This window comes from Liolophura sinensis, chromosome 7 (assembly GCF_032854445.1).
Source record: "Liolophura sinensis isolate JHLJ2023 chromosome 7, CUHK_Ljap_v2, whole genome shotgun sequence".
NCBI classification, from domain to species: Eukaryota; Metazoa; Mollusca; class Polyplacophora; order Chitonida; family Chitonidae; genus Liolophura; species Liolophura sinensis.
Genome location: NC_088301.1, coordinates 35,809,975 through 35,826,135, shown reverse-complemented (window position 1 = coordinate 35,826,135; position 16,161 = coordinate 35,809,975). Strand labels below are relative to the sequence as shown.

Sequence of the window (16,161 nt, the reverse complement as noted above, 5' to 3'; positions counted from 1 at the left end):
CAAAACATTCTGAGTGCGTGCAGAGGATGCTGTATTACAGACCACATGCCTTCATGCAAGAAGACAATAAATAACACCCTGGAAAAAAAAAGAATTTTCTTCAAAATGATCCGTATTGTAGCAGATGCTAAATTGCACTGACGAATGCACTGGTCATAAATTAGGTCAATTAGCCTTGGTCAGTCTGATGTTTATTTACTTGCTTATGCTATTTGATATGTACACAAGAATGTTAGATCTAATCTAGATGCATGCAGTGTAAGTCTCTGCACTGAATTGGCATACGATTTGTTACCATGCCCGCGATCGATCGAAGTTGCGCTTGGCTCATACAGTTTTGGCGGCCATCTTGCTGCACGCTTTTGACGATATGAACTATGAACGAATGTGTCATATATCCCTTATGATAAATATATCCTACATTTGCCCAAAAATATGCTACAGAAAGATATCCACGAATAAAATAATGTTGGAGTGTACGTTTCAATATGTTATCCTTAAATTAGTTCTGCACTGTTTTGGCAGAGCCTCGTGGTAGTTCCTCTGGTGTGCATTGTGGTGTGGATGAGTGTTGGAGTTACCGCAGATCCATATTGCACGCCATATCCAACAGGTTCCACAGACCCGAACAGTAAGTCACTATACGAATTTATCATATCTGGCAATGTTAGGATTACACGAGACTAATTAGTTGAGTAGATTTTTGCAAAATAATTATCATATATACCTATATGTAAAATCTATGCGTCGAAAGAGACATTGGTATACCAGCCGTCAACCAAGATGGACGTTCCGATCGATAATCGCAAAGTCAATTCCCAAACACCACTTTTAACAGAAACCACCAAAGGCGTAAGAAAGTATATTAAGTACTAAAGCAGGACGGAATCATGAAAAGAGAAGAAGTCAACAGTTTCCAGCGATGCTTGAAAGAGGCAAGGAATATTCTAGGCGAATGACTAAAATCAGTATTAAAACAATGTACCATGCTGGTATATAAGTAGCCGATAATAGTATATGTACCTTAGTTGCGCTTTGATTGCAACTGTTCATATATCCAATGTGGCGATCTAATTCAATATGATGGATGATGACGGATCATACAGCCCCTATCCACATGTTATTAGATACAATCATAAAGCAGAGCACCAGAGATTCTCGACGCTCAGTTCATATTAACTCATAAGAAAACTATACCCACTGTATGACTGAAGAAACTTGGAATGAAAGCGTTTGACGGAATAGCCTTGACACATTAGTTTTTGTAGTAATAACTTTTGACGTTGGCTGAAATCGTCACACAACACAAAGGATCGAAAACATGCTACATTGCGAGTATATTCGGTATATTGCTGTCCAAGTAAGGATGATTTACAATTTCAAAAGTGAAACTATCGCTTGGTATAATTAACACACATGATCGACTAAAATAATAGTGGAGTTGAACGAGCATTTACACGGACAAGAACAACGAGCATCGTTCAGCCTCTCAACATAAAGAGAGGCTGAACGATTTAACGTATGCCAAGCATGCCTTCGTCGTAAATGTACATAACATCGAAGAACAAAAAAATCCACAGCTTAGTGACAGTAGAACTGTCATCTTAGTAATTCCATTTTTTCCTTGTGACTGCAAAAAGGGGAAAAGTACAGATGTCCTTTTTGTTATTTTGTATTCAAGGTAAAGCACCACCGCTGCCGCAGTTCCCACAGGACTATCATGTTCATGTGGAGGCGAATATGATCGAGCAGGGATACACCTTGGATTCATCCGAGTACTACGATAGCTATTTAAACAAAGCAGCCATTACCCTGAACTACGCAGACCAAACGGTGACGCTGGTCTACAGTTACGGAACCAACGAGCTTTTTACAATCACAGGTAAACATCAAGGGTATAATATGCTGCATGAAATTGTAGATAGATTGGGTGGTGGGGGCCGGTGGTTTGATGAGCAGTTGGGTGGGTGGGTGGGGTGGGGTGTACACGGCACCATTTGAAAACACCTAGATGCAAATACATGTATCCATCTGAAAGTAGGGTCGACCGTGATGTATTGGCTGAATGAGATGGCAGAGCCTATAACATTTTACATCGCCTTCCTGATTCGCCATATAATCAGTTCCTCTGAAGTTCGAATTCAAAATTGAATTGTCAGATTATGGATTTGATTTGTCAGATGTGGATGCAAGGACAGCTTATCCAGTGAAATTAATCCTCTATGTATTCTTTTGCGATTAAATGATTTTTCTCTTTCTCCCTCTGTGTGTAACTGACACAGGAATCAAAATCTGCACTTATTATGGATATGGAAGTTTCTACCACCAAAAGAATGTGGATACCTCGATGAAACTCGAAACAGCGAAAGTTTTATTTAAAGACAACAAAAATCAGGGCATTTCTTGGAAAAGGGTGAGATAAATGTATAAAGCATTCTGACTTGTGTCATTTGTCCTTTCTTAGATCTGAAGGATTGTGTTGTTACTCAGCTATCCACGGATGACAACAGATTCCTATTTGGGGATACAGTTTCTAATGGACGGGTTCACGTGTACAATTCCGCTGGGGCGTTCAGATTTGGAAAGACGTTTGGCGAGGTAAGTAGATTAGAAACATTAACAGGGTTTAGTGTCTGGACATCTAACAGGCATTATAAAATATCTTATCCATGCTATATATGCCCTTTTGAAGTATAATAGTGTTTGAATATCATCGCTGTTTCCAAAACAAGATCTCCAACTTGTTCATATTGATTTTGAGGTATAAGCTGTGTTTTAAAAGCTTTATAAGCTTTTTCTTAAGTTGAATACAAATATCTGATTTATATCTCATAAACAACGGTATCTTGGTCTGTTCTGTTGTATATTTAAAACTGGATGTATACATCTGACCAAATACAGTTGACGGCTGTAAAGGGAATCCAAGTTACAGTAGTATTCTGATCTGTTCTAGAAAAAAGCTTCAGTGGTACATAACGAAGGTCTCTATTTTGTAAATTTAATGTATATGACTTCACAAATAGACGATGATGTATATAATGATTAGATCATTTGGATGTCATGTTTGAATAACATAAAAGCGGGTAAGTTTTGACCTGTAACATCTAAGAAATCAAATTAGCAATGGATGCAAATGTATTAAGAGTATGTATGGATCATTAGTATAATTAGTGGACAGTTCTGTACAGGAAAAAAGAAAGTTCTCAGTTCATGTACTTCATGGCCAAAGTATTGTCTGTGTGGGGAAACTGTTCATCAGGTTGAATTAGATCGCCACGTTGGATATATGAACAGTTGCAATCAAAGCGCAACTGAGATACATATTTTGTTATCGACAACTAATATATACACGATTTGAACACTGATTTTACTCAGTCGCCTAAAACATATTTTGCGTCTTCCAACATCATTCCAAACTGCTTCTCTTTGCATGATTCCGTCCTATTTTCGTACTACTCTCTTAGTTCTTTGGTGGTTTGTGTTATACGTCGTTTTGCGTTTTGGCCTTGCGATTATTGGCCTGGAACGTCCTTATCGGTTGACGGCTGCTATTCCATTGTCTGTTTCGACGCATTCCACTTTCACAAAAATCCCCACTATCAGTAAATGACCCAACGTTATGAAGCTACCTGACGTACATGCAGAGGATATCTTTACAGAATAAAGTAAACGCTAAGTTTCACAAAATTATTACAGGATTTTAATTATCGTTCAATTTTTTCAATTTGTCGGTGCCCGGTTTCCTTCCACCATAACACTGGCCGCTGCCGTATGTAAGTGGAATGTTCTTGAGTACATGTAAAACAACAATGAATACTGGTACATAAATAAATGAATTAAATTTATCGGTATTAGGTGATGGGTATGTGATCAAAATAAGTTCCTTGCAGAAATACTTAGGCTCGACCTATGTGCGAGGGGTTCCCGTTGACCACTGGCAGGCTTGTCTTAACTGGCCAGAGAAGAAGAGTACGTTCACAGTGGATTATTTTTTCACAGGTAACTTATGTGCCTTCATAATGACATACAGAAAAACAGCTGGGTCAACCCTTGATACCAGTTTCATTTTTTGTCTGTCCTAGCTAGTGTTCACTTTCACAAAAAATAAATAAGAAAATAAATTTCTTGTAACTCTTTTATGGAAAAATGCTACAGCGTGAAGTGAAATTATACCTGAATCTATATATTCATTCCTAAAGCATTGTGGAAGTGGACTCTTCTGGTGCACGATGGGTTATACGTGAGTAGCATGTGTTGTCTTTAGACAGGCGTTTACCAATTTCAAACCCTCCTTCATGGAAAATACAGAAGGTGACTAGAATTGTATCACTTACATGGGGCAGAGAGGGCTGTGTCTTAAAATGAGAACGGTGGCCTCCGTGGTAGAGAGGGTTAGCATGCCAGCGCGGCGTAGTAATGCAGAAGCCCATTGGGGTCGCTGTAAGTTCAGCTCATGCTGGCTCCCTCTCTAGCCGTACGTGTGAAGGTTTTCTAGCAACCTGCGGTCGGTCGTAGGTTCCCCGGGCTCGGTCTGGTTTCCTCCCATCATAATGTGGCCGCAGTCATGTAAGTGGAATATTCTTGTGTATGGTGTAAAACACCAATCAAATAAGTAAAGTGAGAACGAATGGCAAATCAAACTAAACTATAAATACATGCATGCCTGAATATTGGGAGTAGTTGGCATGTGTACCGTCTAGGGGGGTTAACAGCGCTGTTTTCTTGATTACAGCCATGAATTGGTCAACAGCGTCAAACGAAGATCAAATTCCAGTGCGAGCTGACGTACAGGGCGTCTCAGTGGGTGATGACGGCAGCTCTAAAAACTTCCATCACGTTTATGATTTCTATCACTACCGCCCTGACCACGGTTCTACACATGACGACACCGACAAATACGAGGTATGATGACGAGCGTGACCATCATATCGTGGGAGAATATTTAATGTGCATTAAACAATGCTTAATATGATAAAGCCCCTGCTGTTTTTTAACATGGCATTTTTTTGCATACGGGCCTGATCTGAAAACACACTTCTGTGAATGTGGGTTGAAAATTATACTTAGAGCTCTGAATTATACTGCTAAAGTTATGAATTTCGCCACCCCAACATGTACAGGTATACATGCAATTTTAAATTATTAGGAGATACAGTTCTCTATTAAGTTCGCTTGAAATATACGTAATAGGACAGTGACTGAATGAACATTCTACATATAATGGATGGACCTTAATCACATAAACGAAATTGTTTATTACAGAATTCTAAACAGAGTATAACGGTTCAAAACTAAGGTAAACTAGCACTTATTTGCAGACTCCTCCAGGTGTTATCTGCCCGGGAAGAAATAAAACACGACCTTTACCAACACTCAAGGGTCAATTTTTCTACCGACAACAGATTGTTGTACCTGATGGCAACCTAGTGATGGGAGCAGATGTAAGTGTTCGTAAAAAAGTACCTTTAGTAAACTGTTGTCCGAGCAAACTGTTCAGGGCTTTATCTATTTATGGTAACGTGTATATATATATATATAGGCTCATGCCTTGTCTTAATAAGTCAACGAAGGGCGTAAAGAAACCTATAGTTATTAAACACAATATAGAGGAATAGCCTTTGGACCATTCGAATGCTGATGTTCCTCAAACATTTTTCACGTGTACATGAACCATAATTTCGCCTTAGTAAAGATTTAGGACCATCATTGTTTAATTGCTATTCATTGAATAATTTTTTCTGACCTGCCACAAGCAGGTGCTCCTCTTACTTTCATGTAAACATTTATAATTTTTAGTTTTAACCTTTAAGCTTAATTATTTAGGTGTAAAGTTTTTCGAGCTACAAGCAGTTCCCCAAGAAAAATTGATGATTTTGTACTCCTATAATATATTGAAGGTTTGGTACGACTCAGAATATAAATTGGTACGGTGGGATTACAGAAACAGCCAGCCCAAGGCGCCATTTTGGACCACGAACCCACTCTCGGAAATTCATGACTTTAACACAGGTTAGTTTTGTGAGTATTTGCTCGGAATATTTTATATGTAAATTGAATATGAACACATAGAACAGTCGTTTGAAAAACGACTGATAAATACTATTTAACTTCAACATAAAGAAAGCTTTATGTTGGCCTTTGCGATTTGGCGATAAGGAGTCGGCAACAAAGGCCTGCCGAAAATATACTGTTCATTTTTGTTCTCAGTTTTAAGGTTCAGAGAATTCCTACTGTTTTTGCCATGCTTTTGATTCTAGGCGATCCATTTGACTATATAGTCAAAGTATACTTTAGGATCTTTTTTTTTATTCTTTTAGGCGTGGCGTATGTCACTGATCAACTGCTAGGAAACTGCTCCATTGTTCCAATTGAAGCTACAGCGTTTGACGTAACGGAGAAGAAGACCGGAAAGTCACCCAGCGCGGCTTCAGATCCCAGATATGCAGTTCGTATTAAGAATCCACAGGAGATGTTCTTTCTGGATGACAGCTACGACTATGTAGGCCAGGTAGGCGACGATTGGATTCCTTCCTTGTCTATCTCACACCAGTGTTCTAAGAATACATTAAAGACGACACCCTCCGATCAGAAGAACTTAGCCAAAGTAGAAAACATGAAAGTTAAAAAAAACTGAAAGCCTGTAAACGCCTGTTAAATATACTTTTGTCCGTGAGATTTTATTTTATCTGCATTTATGCATGCATGACAAAGGACTGATCTTTGAATTCAACACGTTATACTTATACATATAGAAATACTATGTAGAAAGCCGGTAATTCATGGGGTTTGCAATGTGATCACGGTTTTAGAGATTGTCTCTTTCCCATTTATATTATCAAGATTATCGAATCTGTAGACTAAAGCGCGTTGAAAATGTAGGATTAATAGAGAAAATTTCAGTTCAAAGCTAGGTTACATCTAGAGGGAGGGTTTAACATGTAATCGTATGATGGCTTTCTAGATTTTGTGTCCAGGACGAGTGAGTCTAAATAAAAATCTTATTGTCCCTCATGTGGTATTCTAACCAAGAACATTTAATTTTGCAGAGGACTATTGAGGACAAACTTTGTGATTTGTATGTATCAAACAGAACTGATTTCGTCGTGCCGGGAACCACTGGCCCGTACAGAACGATATTTGAGTTCTACTTTCTCTCGGTAAGGTTAAGTATTCATCCGTTAATTCTCTTTCACCGTTAGGTTTCCTCACTCATTATAGCATGCGAAATTTCAACAAGGTTCTTGGCATGTCCACAGTACAACAAACAACAAAAAAAGTTTGCAAGCTACCAAGTCCAATATATACTCTTTACAGAATGATTTTTGTTGATTAATGTCTTTAGCTCAGTTAGGAAGTGCCGCTGTTTTAAACGAGGCTGTACACTACAATTATTGTTGTTTTGACAGATTTCCCTGGAAAAATTCCCTGCGTGTCTCAAGCAAACAAGCAATATTTTATATTAACTCAATGGTACAGAAAATGGCACTGACTCATTATATAACACTTTGTCGATGTTGCTTTTTATCACCATAATTCTTCAGCGAGCGATTCCGATATCCTCTGTAATTGTTTACGTCAATAAAAAAATAAACGTGTGCTTTTGTATTTCAAAATACCTGACCAATTCTTGTTATTGCTAAAATGACACTCTCACACATTTTTGTCAGCAACAGCGCATTTGTTTTTACACCACTATCTCTCCTTGCAGACGGACTGGACTGAGGAAACCAACGACGGAATCTCCGCAGCTTCTGCATATCCCGTCCGGTTAATCTTGAGTGCGGAAGATGTATGTCATTTGTTGCTTGATTTATTACGTGATGGTCTAGGTTATAGAATACACCAGCTTCAGAATATGACAAAGAATACTTTTATTTCCTGTTTGCATTTAATCCAAAATCCGGAATTCTAATGAAGAATGTCTACAAATGCCAACCCTATACAGACACCATGTACATTGAGACAAGACACAGGTCTGATGTTGGTGGTCGTCATAAGTCTGAAATATTGTTTCTAATCAGGGCTCGCAAAATACCCCAAAACACTGAAAGTCCTAACGGTAAGTGAACCAAGTATCATTTAAAGAGGATACATGAGTCAATCAGCAGGTCAGCTGTTGAGTAAATGTATCAATTAGTTTGAGTTGCGACAAGATGCAACCTTTTCCGAAGTATTCAAGGATCTTATATAACCTGTTATAACAACTTGATATAGTTGACGTTGTGAAAATTCATCAGGAACTTATCGTTAGCGTTGAGGATGTGAATTTATTGGCAGATAGAATGAAATCAGTTTATTTTTTCTATTTAACAGATCGGTTTTCAGTCAATTTATAATTTTTACGATTTCAACGAAGAACACCCGGATTTGACAAACTTTGACATCACACAATGTTTCTCTGAAGACGAAATGACCGATTTCCAGGTGCACTTCAGTGGTAAGACTCTTACTACTCAATATGATATCATACAGGTTTGTCTGTTGTAACATGTTCAATCCATTGTCACAAAGATGCATGTTTGCGCAAAATAACTGTTACATGAAACCAAGATCCTGGAATACACAGGTCCTCTTGAAAAAGTCGACTTCCGATAATTTTGATGATGACATAACGAATATATTAATAAGTAATATATACTTATTTTACCCATCTTACAGGGCGGTTTATTCCACTAGTCGATCAAAACAGGAAATATTTTGAACTCGAAGCTCGTTTGGGACTGGCCAAGTACGCCGGTATATCCCCAATTCGACTGCAGAGGTCATCGTTTCACTATAACACATGGAGTTTCTATTTGGAAATGACCCTCTTGGATCGACCCCCAATGACAGGTAGGTGTAATTTGTGGGATGACAAACGTCCAGTCTGTCCGTCGTACTGCAATTTGTACATCCAAAATCATTACACTGTGATGCTATTGCTATTTTCATCTTCTATATGTCATTGCAGTTTCCATCATTATAACACATTCACTGTATTCGTTCATCCATAAGCATTGCAATGTGATGCTATTACAATGTTTATAATTTAGAATACTCGAAATCTGAAGCAACCTATCAACTGAGATCGAACTGTTTCAAATTTTCTCTATAAATTTTCAGCCCAGTTCCATAAATACAACGGTAAGGTGCTTGCTAACAACAACGACAAAAGCGTTCCTGATGAAGGAGATCCCAACATGTGTGCTAATCTATGTATCACCGAAACATCATTTGTGTGCAACAGCTTCGATATTTGCCCACGAAAGAACATGTGTTTTTTGAGTAAATCAACGGTGGATGACGGAGTACTGTTAGACAACTCTCAATGCAGTCACTATTCGCGTAAGTCATATTATATTACCATATAGCATAAGCTTTTCAGTCTTGCTACCAGAGCGTTTAAGAGAATTGCCCGAATTGTCTTATGAAGCTGAAAACGAGAACTAAAGTTTCCATCAGAATGGAAAAGGTCATCTGGCCAGAAACAGAGACCAAGCCATTTGTCTAATTGCTCTATAGAAGGTGACAGAAAAAACGCTGGTAATCATATATAGATGACTTGAACTCGCGGCCATGTTGGATCAGAAGAACGACAGAAGTGCAGAGGGTGAAAGGCACATTCCAGGGAGATCCAAGTCACCTGTAGTGTATTGATCTATTAATCCTTGTAAAGCAAACGTAGAAATGAATATACCATTAACCTGATATATGTTGCCAAGCCAAACCTAATTGTAATACGCCGTCATCATTTTATAATTTATGCATAGGGAATATTGTCAATCAGACTATCATTGGAGCGCAAGCATCAACGGCCTACAGCATTTTAAAGACACTTATTTACAAGAACATGGTTACTGTCCAGATTCCATTGCCAGCAGGAAAGGTTAGATTTTTTTTCATTAGCAACTTAGCAAGACATGTTTTATAATTTCTAATAGCATCTTTCACACGATAGAAATTGGATAAATGTAATAAATTACACAGCTAGGTTGATATTTATTTTGAAATCGGGAAGTGAAAAAATTCCATGCTAAATGTTATTTGTGCATTCTCCTTTGTTTAAATGCTATACAGTTATAAGATATTGTCGAAAAACTCTTCATGTGATGTCGTCCTACAATTGGCTTTAGATAATCTGGTAAGACATTAGAAATTGATTGCTATCTTTGCAGATGAAAAACTACAGAGCAATTAGCATACGGAATAACATTGTTCGAGACATCACGGAGGCACCAACATTGTCGTCAGGTATGTGGCTAAAACTGTCTATATGAGATATTTATTAAAGCCTTAGTTCAACACTAGTCCGTTTGATGACGTTCCAACTTTGACGATGATATAACGTAGATTTTTGGGAAAAAATTCATCCAATTGATAATCAAATTAAATTTTCGGTATTTACAAGAATAGCTTAAGTTATTGCCTATATTGCAATAATATCAGTCTTGTATTTGTACCATTTCTATTGTAAAAATGATTCTAAAGATTGTAAAAGTTACAATGCGACCCGACTTATCTCTATGCAAAGACGAGGCTAATATTGTGCGAAAGTAATTATTTGGGCTATTCTACATATAAAATAACAGCAAAGATTCATTTGAATTTGTGCTAACCTCCGGTATTGCCTTTCTCACATAGAATATAATTGTAGATTTTTATTAAATCATTATAAATGATAAGGCTAACGAAAGTTACATTCTCAGTGGATGGATCGTACACATTCGATGAAATATGAACAAATATAAAACCTGTATATAGGTGTATATCTCATTACAAATTTTTACGATTTCGCTACAGGTGCCAAGTTAAGCCAGTTTACGTCCGTGCGCAATAAGGCCTTGCGCGGAAATAATGAAGACCTCTTACCAGGAGTGACTGTTGATGACTGTGCAGCCGCATGTGTTGACGAGGACGTCTTTTTCTGTCAGTCGTTTGAATACTGCTTCAACACAGGAGACTGTCACCTTAGCAAACGCCATCCTGGAGAAGTTCCTTCGATGATTATCGATTCCAACAACTGTGATCTCTACAGCAGTGAGTTAATCCCTGTGAGACAATAAAAGTTAATACGTAGATAGATTCTCAGACGTCAATTTTACCACTTTTTATGAAGGATAAAGTTTCCATTCATATAGACGCTTTTCTTTTGTCTTGGATGTTGAGTTTCCTCCCGTTCTTACCGTTGGTTTGGCATTTAATGGATCACAAGGAATCATGTTTTCTCATAATATCGTCTCAGTGGACGGATATATATTGTAAACTATAAACTTTTCATTGCCAAAAGCCAGAATTTTATTCCGGCCACAGCGGTTTCGTTCAACCATAAAACTGACGTTCATCGTACAAGTGAAAAATTCTTGAGTCTCGTTAAACGTCAATCAGATAAATAAATAAATTATGATTAATTAATAAATTATTCTTTTAATTAAATAATTAAATAATATTCTTCAGTAGAGCTTCACGAAGTCGTCGAATCGCCTTTCTACTTAATTTTCCGGAACAGTTATATGACCTGTAATCTATTATTTCTACACCATTACAGGGAATTACTCCTCGAAGTACACAAAAACCCCTGGAACAGTCATCTTGGAAAGAGGGCAGGTTATTTATCAGAAGATTGTGGGCGCAGAAATGTGTGCTAAACTGTGCTCCGATCTCCACAAGTTTACCTGCAAGTCATTCCAATACTGTGACGATATCTCCACATGTGCACTGAGCCCAACACATTTTATGGATATCCCACGGAGTGATATTAAAGCTGAACCTCTGTGCGATCATTACACCAGTAAGTAGTATGCCAGAAAGATGAGTACTGGCAAGTATTTAAGCGAGTCTTGAAAAGTAAGATTATTTTATAACGAAGGATTTTTAACTCCAAACAGACTTATAGCTGAACATAATCAGCTGTATTTAAAAACAGTTCTTTTTATTGCTTGTCGTTAACAAGATGCATTTTCAGACAAGTGATAAAGTCATAATTATTCCTATGCTATAGTTAGTGTTTTTAGCAGTTTAGACTATCATCTGGAGATTCCTAATATTAAACTCAATTATGACATGAATTTGATTGAAATTGTAAGCATCTTTACATTCTAAAGGAAAGCTTTCAATACTAAGATTGACATTAGAACAGTTCCTAACAAATCTTTTCAACAGGCATAACTAATTTTACCTATTTCCCAAAACTAAATATCTCGATCATTATGTTATTGTAATCTGCGTATCTGAGTAGATTGGAGTTTATGGAATACTAATGAATTTGTGCTCAGGGTAGAGATAATATCACATCAGTAGCAGAGGTCCCTCAGTAACGAGGGGGTCGAGCAGAGATGATTTTAGCGCGGAATTAAGAGACGAAACATTTCATCGAAACCGAACTCTTGCCGCTTCCAGTGATGTTGATTGTTGATCCTGTTATCATATTTACAGGAAATTATATCGACGATTTCAAGTTTATCAAAGGTCGGCAACTTGCACTTACCAATAACCAGATAATAGAGGGAGTAACCGTGGGCGAGTGCGCCAAAATTTGCGCTGAGCAAGGAACCGGCTGTTTGGGGTTTGACTACTGTGGGAATGACACATACTGCCGTCTGACGTCAGACAGTGTCAAGAACGTAGGACAGGTCACATTGGAGAGCAACGCCTTTTGCAATCACTATTCCAGTGAGTAGACCTTGTGTGGAAGTTTTATTTTTCTGTCTTCTTAAAGAAAATGTTTGTCTTCGTGCTTAAAAAGAACGTTCTCACACAGCTACAATGGTTTTTGTTTCTGTACTGTCCAATTTCGTCTGTCGACATAACTAATATGTAAGGGGTTCTCCGTCTGCGATCTGTTGTTAGAGCTCTCACGAACTCGTTATAACCCCGTCCTAATTTCTATGAGAAAAACTATACATCGAAACTTCAAGTCAGAAGAGTGAGGTTAAGCAAAGCAGCAACTGCAATTGGTGTCTAACCGTCTGTCTAACACAAATCGGGCAAAACATGTTCGCTTGACACCTTTATTTCAGCCAGGCTTTAATTCAGTTAACTGCTCACAAAACCGTAATATTCTGTACTGCTCCACCAAATCGATAGACTGAAACTCAGGTCTGATTAAACTACTTTAATGGTGACTCTTGCATATAAGGAATCACATTGTTCAACAGAAAACCTTAGACTCCTTTTCTGATCACTGTTCGTAGGTAGAATTTCAGGACTGTTCAATCATTTGATGTGTCGTGTATCCTTGTTGTTTTCAGGACAATATTATTCTGATGGATCATCGGTCACTTCGTTTTCAGTCAAGAACCAGAAAGATTCAAGTCTTATCTATGGGAACGGTAAGGCATAAAGAGTAAATATGGTCTCGAAGATACTCATTATAAATCTGGCAAAAGTGATGTTAATAGTGCATATGTAGTGCTGGATAAGGTGCATGTATTGACTTTTTGAGTAATTCTAGACCAGTGAAGTGTAATAAATTACAGTGAACATCACTGCATTTGTTTTACCTAATTCTGCTTAAGCCATGATGCTAGGGGGCGTGTGAATTGCATTTATGCATTTACATTTACAATAAACAGTTAGAATAAAACCCTGATTGAGGTAAATTGATAAGAGGCTGCATTTCGTGTGTGATCGGTTACGTGTGATCATTTGCCATCTATCACACAATAGTCTCTGCTCTGGTCTTACTCTCGATGCTGTACGTCTTAATTATATTATATAAGTACTTCATTGTGGTGGAAAATTGGATGCATGATATTGAAATAGTGGAACCTTGAAACCATTTGAGTGTTTTTTTTTAATAGAGACTTTAGTTAGAAGTTTGAAGGTAAACGTTACAAATTGAACTTGTTAAACTTGCAGCTTCTAGCTAAATGTCTCTGTTATCTGAGATGATGATCCTTTGTTAGATTGGATATAGCAATTTAATCTATAAATTGCTATACCGATTTACAAGTATCAAAAAATCTCTTGCCAAATCGAACCTTTTTATTCTGACCACCATTGAGAAGGCCGTATGAATAAAGATATTATCCTCTCTAACCTCTCATTTCAGCTTTCGTATGTGCTTATCCGGCTTCATAATGGGAATTTTTCACCACCAGCTGTTTATATGCACTGGTGTCCAGCGAGTTCCATACGGTTTTCTCAATGGTCATATTCTGTGTTATTCGAAAAAAATATATAATCTTAATGTAAATTTAATTCTCAATGTTAAGAATACAGAAATCGCGTCGATGACTTATGCATTCAAGTGTTCCTTTTGTAGGTTCTGCTGCTGCTCTAGGTGTGATTATGTTTCTCATGGGAATACTGCTGACAGTGGCTGGATATATTGGCTTTATGAAGTTTTACAGAGGTCAAAGCCTGGATTTGATGAAACAGAATTTTGTTACAATGGACACTTTAGAGCAAAGTTAATTCGTTTATTTAGTGAAGCCTTTCCATAGATGCAAATTATTAACTGGGGTTTTATCCAAAAATAAGCATTCCATCAAACTATGTGCGGATTCTGAGTAATGAAAACAATGCCTGTTCAAAGTCTTCAAAGAGAAGATATTTCACCTAAAGAGAAAAATTTGGCTATATTAAGTGAAGTGGTGATTAGATCTTTGGACCAATGAAATTCCCATAACCCTCTGAAACATTTCTGTCTTTTCTTTTCTGAAGTAACCATATACCCTATGTCAAACGAAGAAAGGCAGACAGGTAGAACCATGTATATCATTGCGCCGGGTAGGATAATTTTTACTTTGTTCCTTTTTAGAAATCAAAAAATGAAAAGCTGACTATTGAACTTTTAATAGATAAGAGTGAGTTAAACTGAAGCTTCATAAGTATGAGTGGAAAACATGGCAGCAACCTTCAACGCCCCAAATGATGGATTATCCACTCGCGCATGAGTTTTTTGAAAGTTGAAGATTAAACTGTATATGAGTATACAAGGTAAGGCATTGAGTTTACTTCTTCAAGAGCAAAAGGCTTAGTGAGAATAGCGAGAAAGAAGACTATGTTCATATTTCTGTAAAATTCGGGTATATTACCTTGTTCAAAGTGTAGCCTGACGAAGTCCAATGTTTGCTTACTCGACGATCCTTTTTACATGTACATCATGTAATTCCGAAAGTACTTTGTATGCTCTTTGTGCGAAAATCTGAAAAAGGAATCGAATGTGATTTGTATATTTTCAGAATAAACGTGTATATATTGTTCTAAATCTTGTCATGTTTTCTAAACTTATGCTTCACTACTCCTGCATTCTTTGTGGTGGGAGGAGAGATTGTGCTAAATATATTAGCTGCAAATATTTTATGTATATCCAAAAGACTAACCTTATACAGACATGTTTGGACTAACTTATTAAATGTCTGTGGTGCCGGCATTAATAAATGTGATGTCTTCACCAAGAGATACTATCTCCTGAAAATAGTTACAATGGCACTATTTTTCCTGGAATTTTCTTTTCAAGGGACTGTTAGATAACTTAATAATTGTAACTATTACTTCGCAGAAAAGAAAAAAATAAGCTAATCTACCGAATACATGCCCAAGATAAATACATTGTCATGGTGAAATAAAAAGAGCGACCTATACCTCGAAGATAAAATAGTTTGATTTTGGTGATGATAGGGTACAGCTTTTTGTATATCCTGTTACACCCCATCTTTACTAGGGAAATGGTCCCTAGTAAAGTTATTCCCGGCTTGTCATTTCCATGAGTGAAGTCTATGACCTCTCTTCTTGATGCACACCGGTTAGGAGATATTGCTCAGGTTTAACATCAAATCTCATTCATATCACATCTTCATGAAGACAAACACCCTTTGGAACCCAAAGGCATACCAGGGCTATTCGTATTGTTTTGGCCAGTGTGGTGAGATTTTAGTAAGCAGACCAAATAAGTCCACCTACGTGGAAGCCGAGATAATATTTTCAACCAGTATTTTGAGAGACAAAAGGTCATCAACTGGACAACTGGCACTTCATTATCGGCTTCATTATCGGATGTGCAGCTGGTAGGTGCCATAACATAATAACTTAACATACTCAAATAACAACTACTACTAACAGAAAATTGAGATATTTTATTTAAGCTTAAGTATAGCTCTTTCATTTAAGGTATTGGTTGTATAATTGTGTTCTTTTCTATTTATATTATGGCCATTACAGACTGTACGCCACATACAA

General features: G+C 37.3%; 1 protein-coding gene across 1 annotated transcript; it reads left to right on the top strand.

The window, feature by feature from the left end:
- Positions 1-529: 529 nt before the first annotated feature.
- LOC135471555 (uncharacterized) lies at positions 530-15,166 on the top strand. The gene is made up of 20 exons (XM_064750833.1): positions 530-631; positions 1,682-1,882; positions 2,465-2,598; positions 3,891-3,999; positions 4,733-4,902; positions 5,319-5,441; positions 5,898-6,009; positions 6,318-6,508; positions 7,047-7,157; positions 7,709-7,789; positions 8,314-8,437; positions 8,659-8,832; positions 9,103-9,324; positions 9,750-9,865; positions 10,155-10,230; positions 10,780-11,016; positions 11,525-11,767; positions 12,412-12,648; positions 13,227-13,307; positions 14,243-15,166. Exons 1-20 carry the CDS (start codon positions 565-567, stop codon positions 14,392-14,394), a joined length of 2,961 nt encoding a protein of 986 aa, XP_064606903.1. The 5' UTR covers positions 530-564; the 3' UTR covers positions 14,395-15,166.
- The last annotated feature ends 995 nt before the right edge of the window (positions 15,167-16,161 follow it).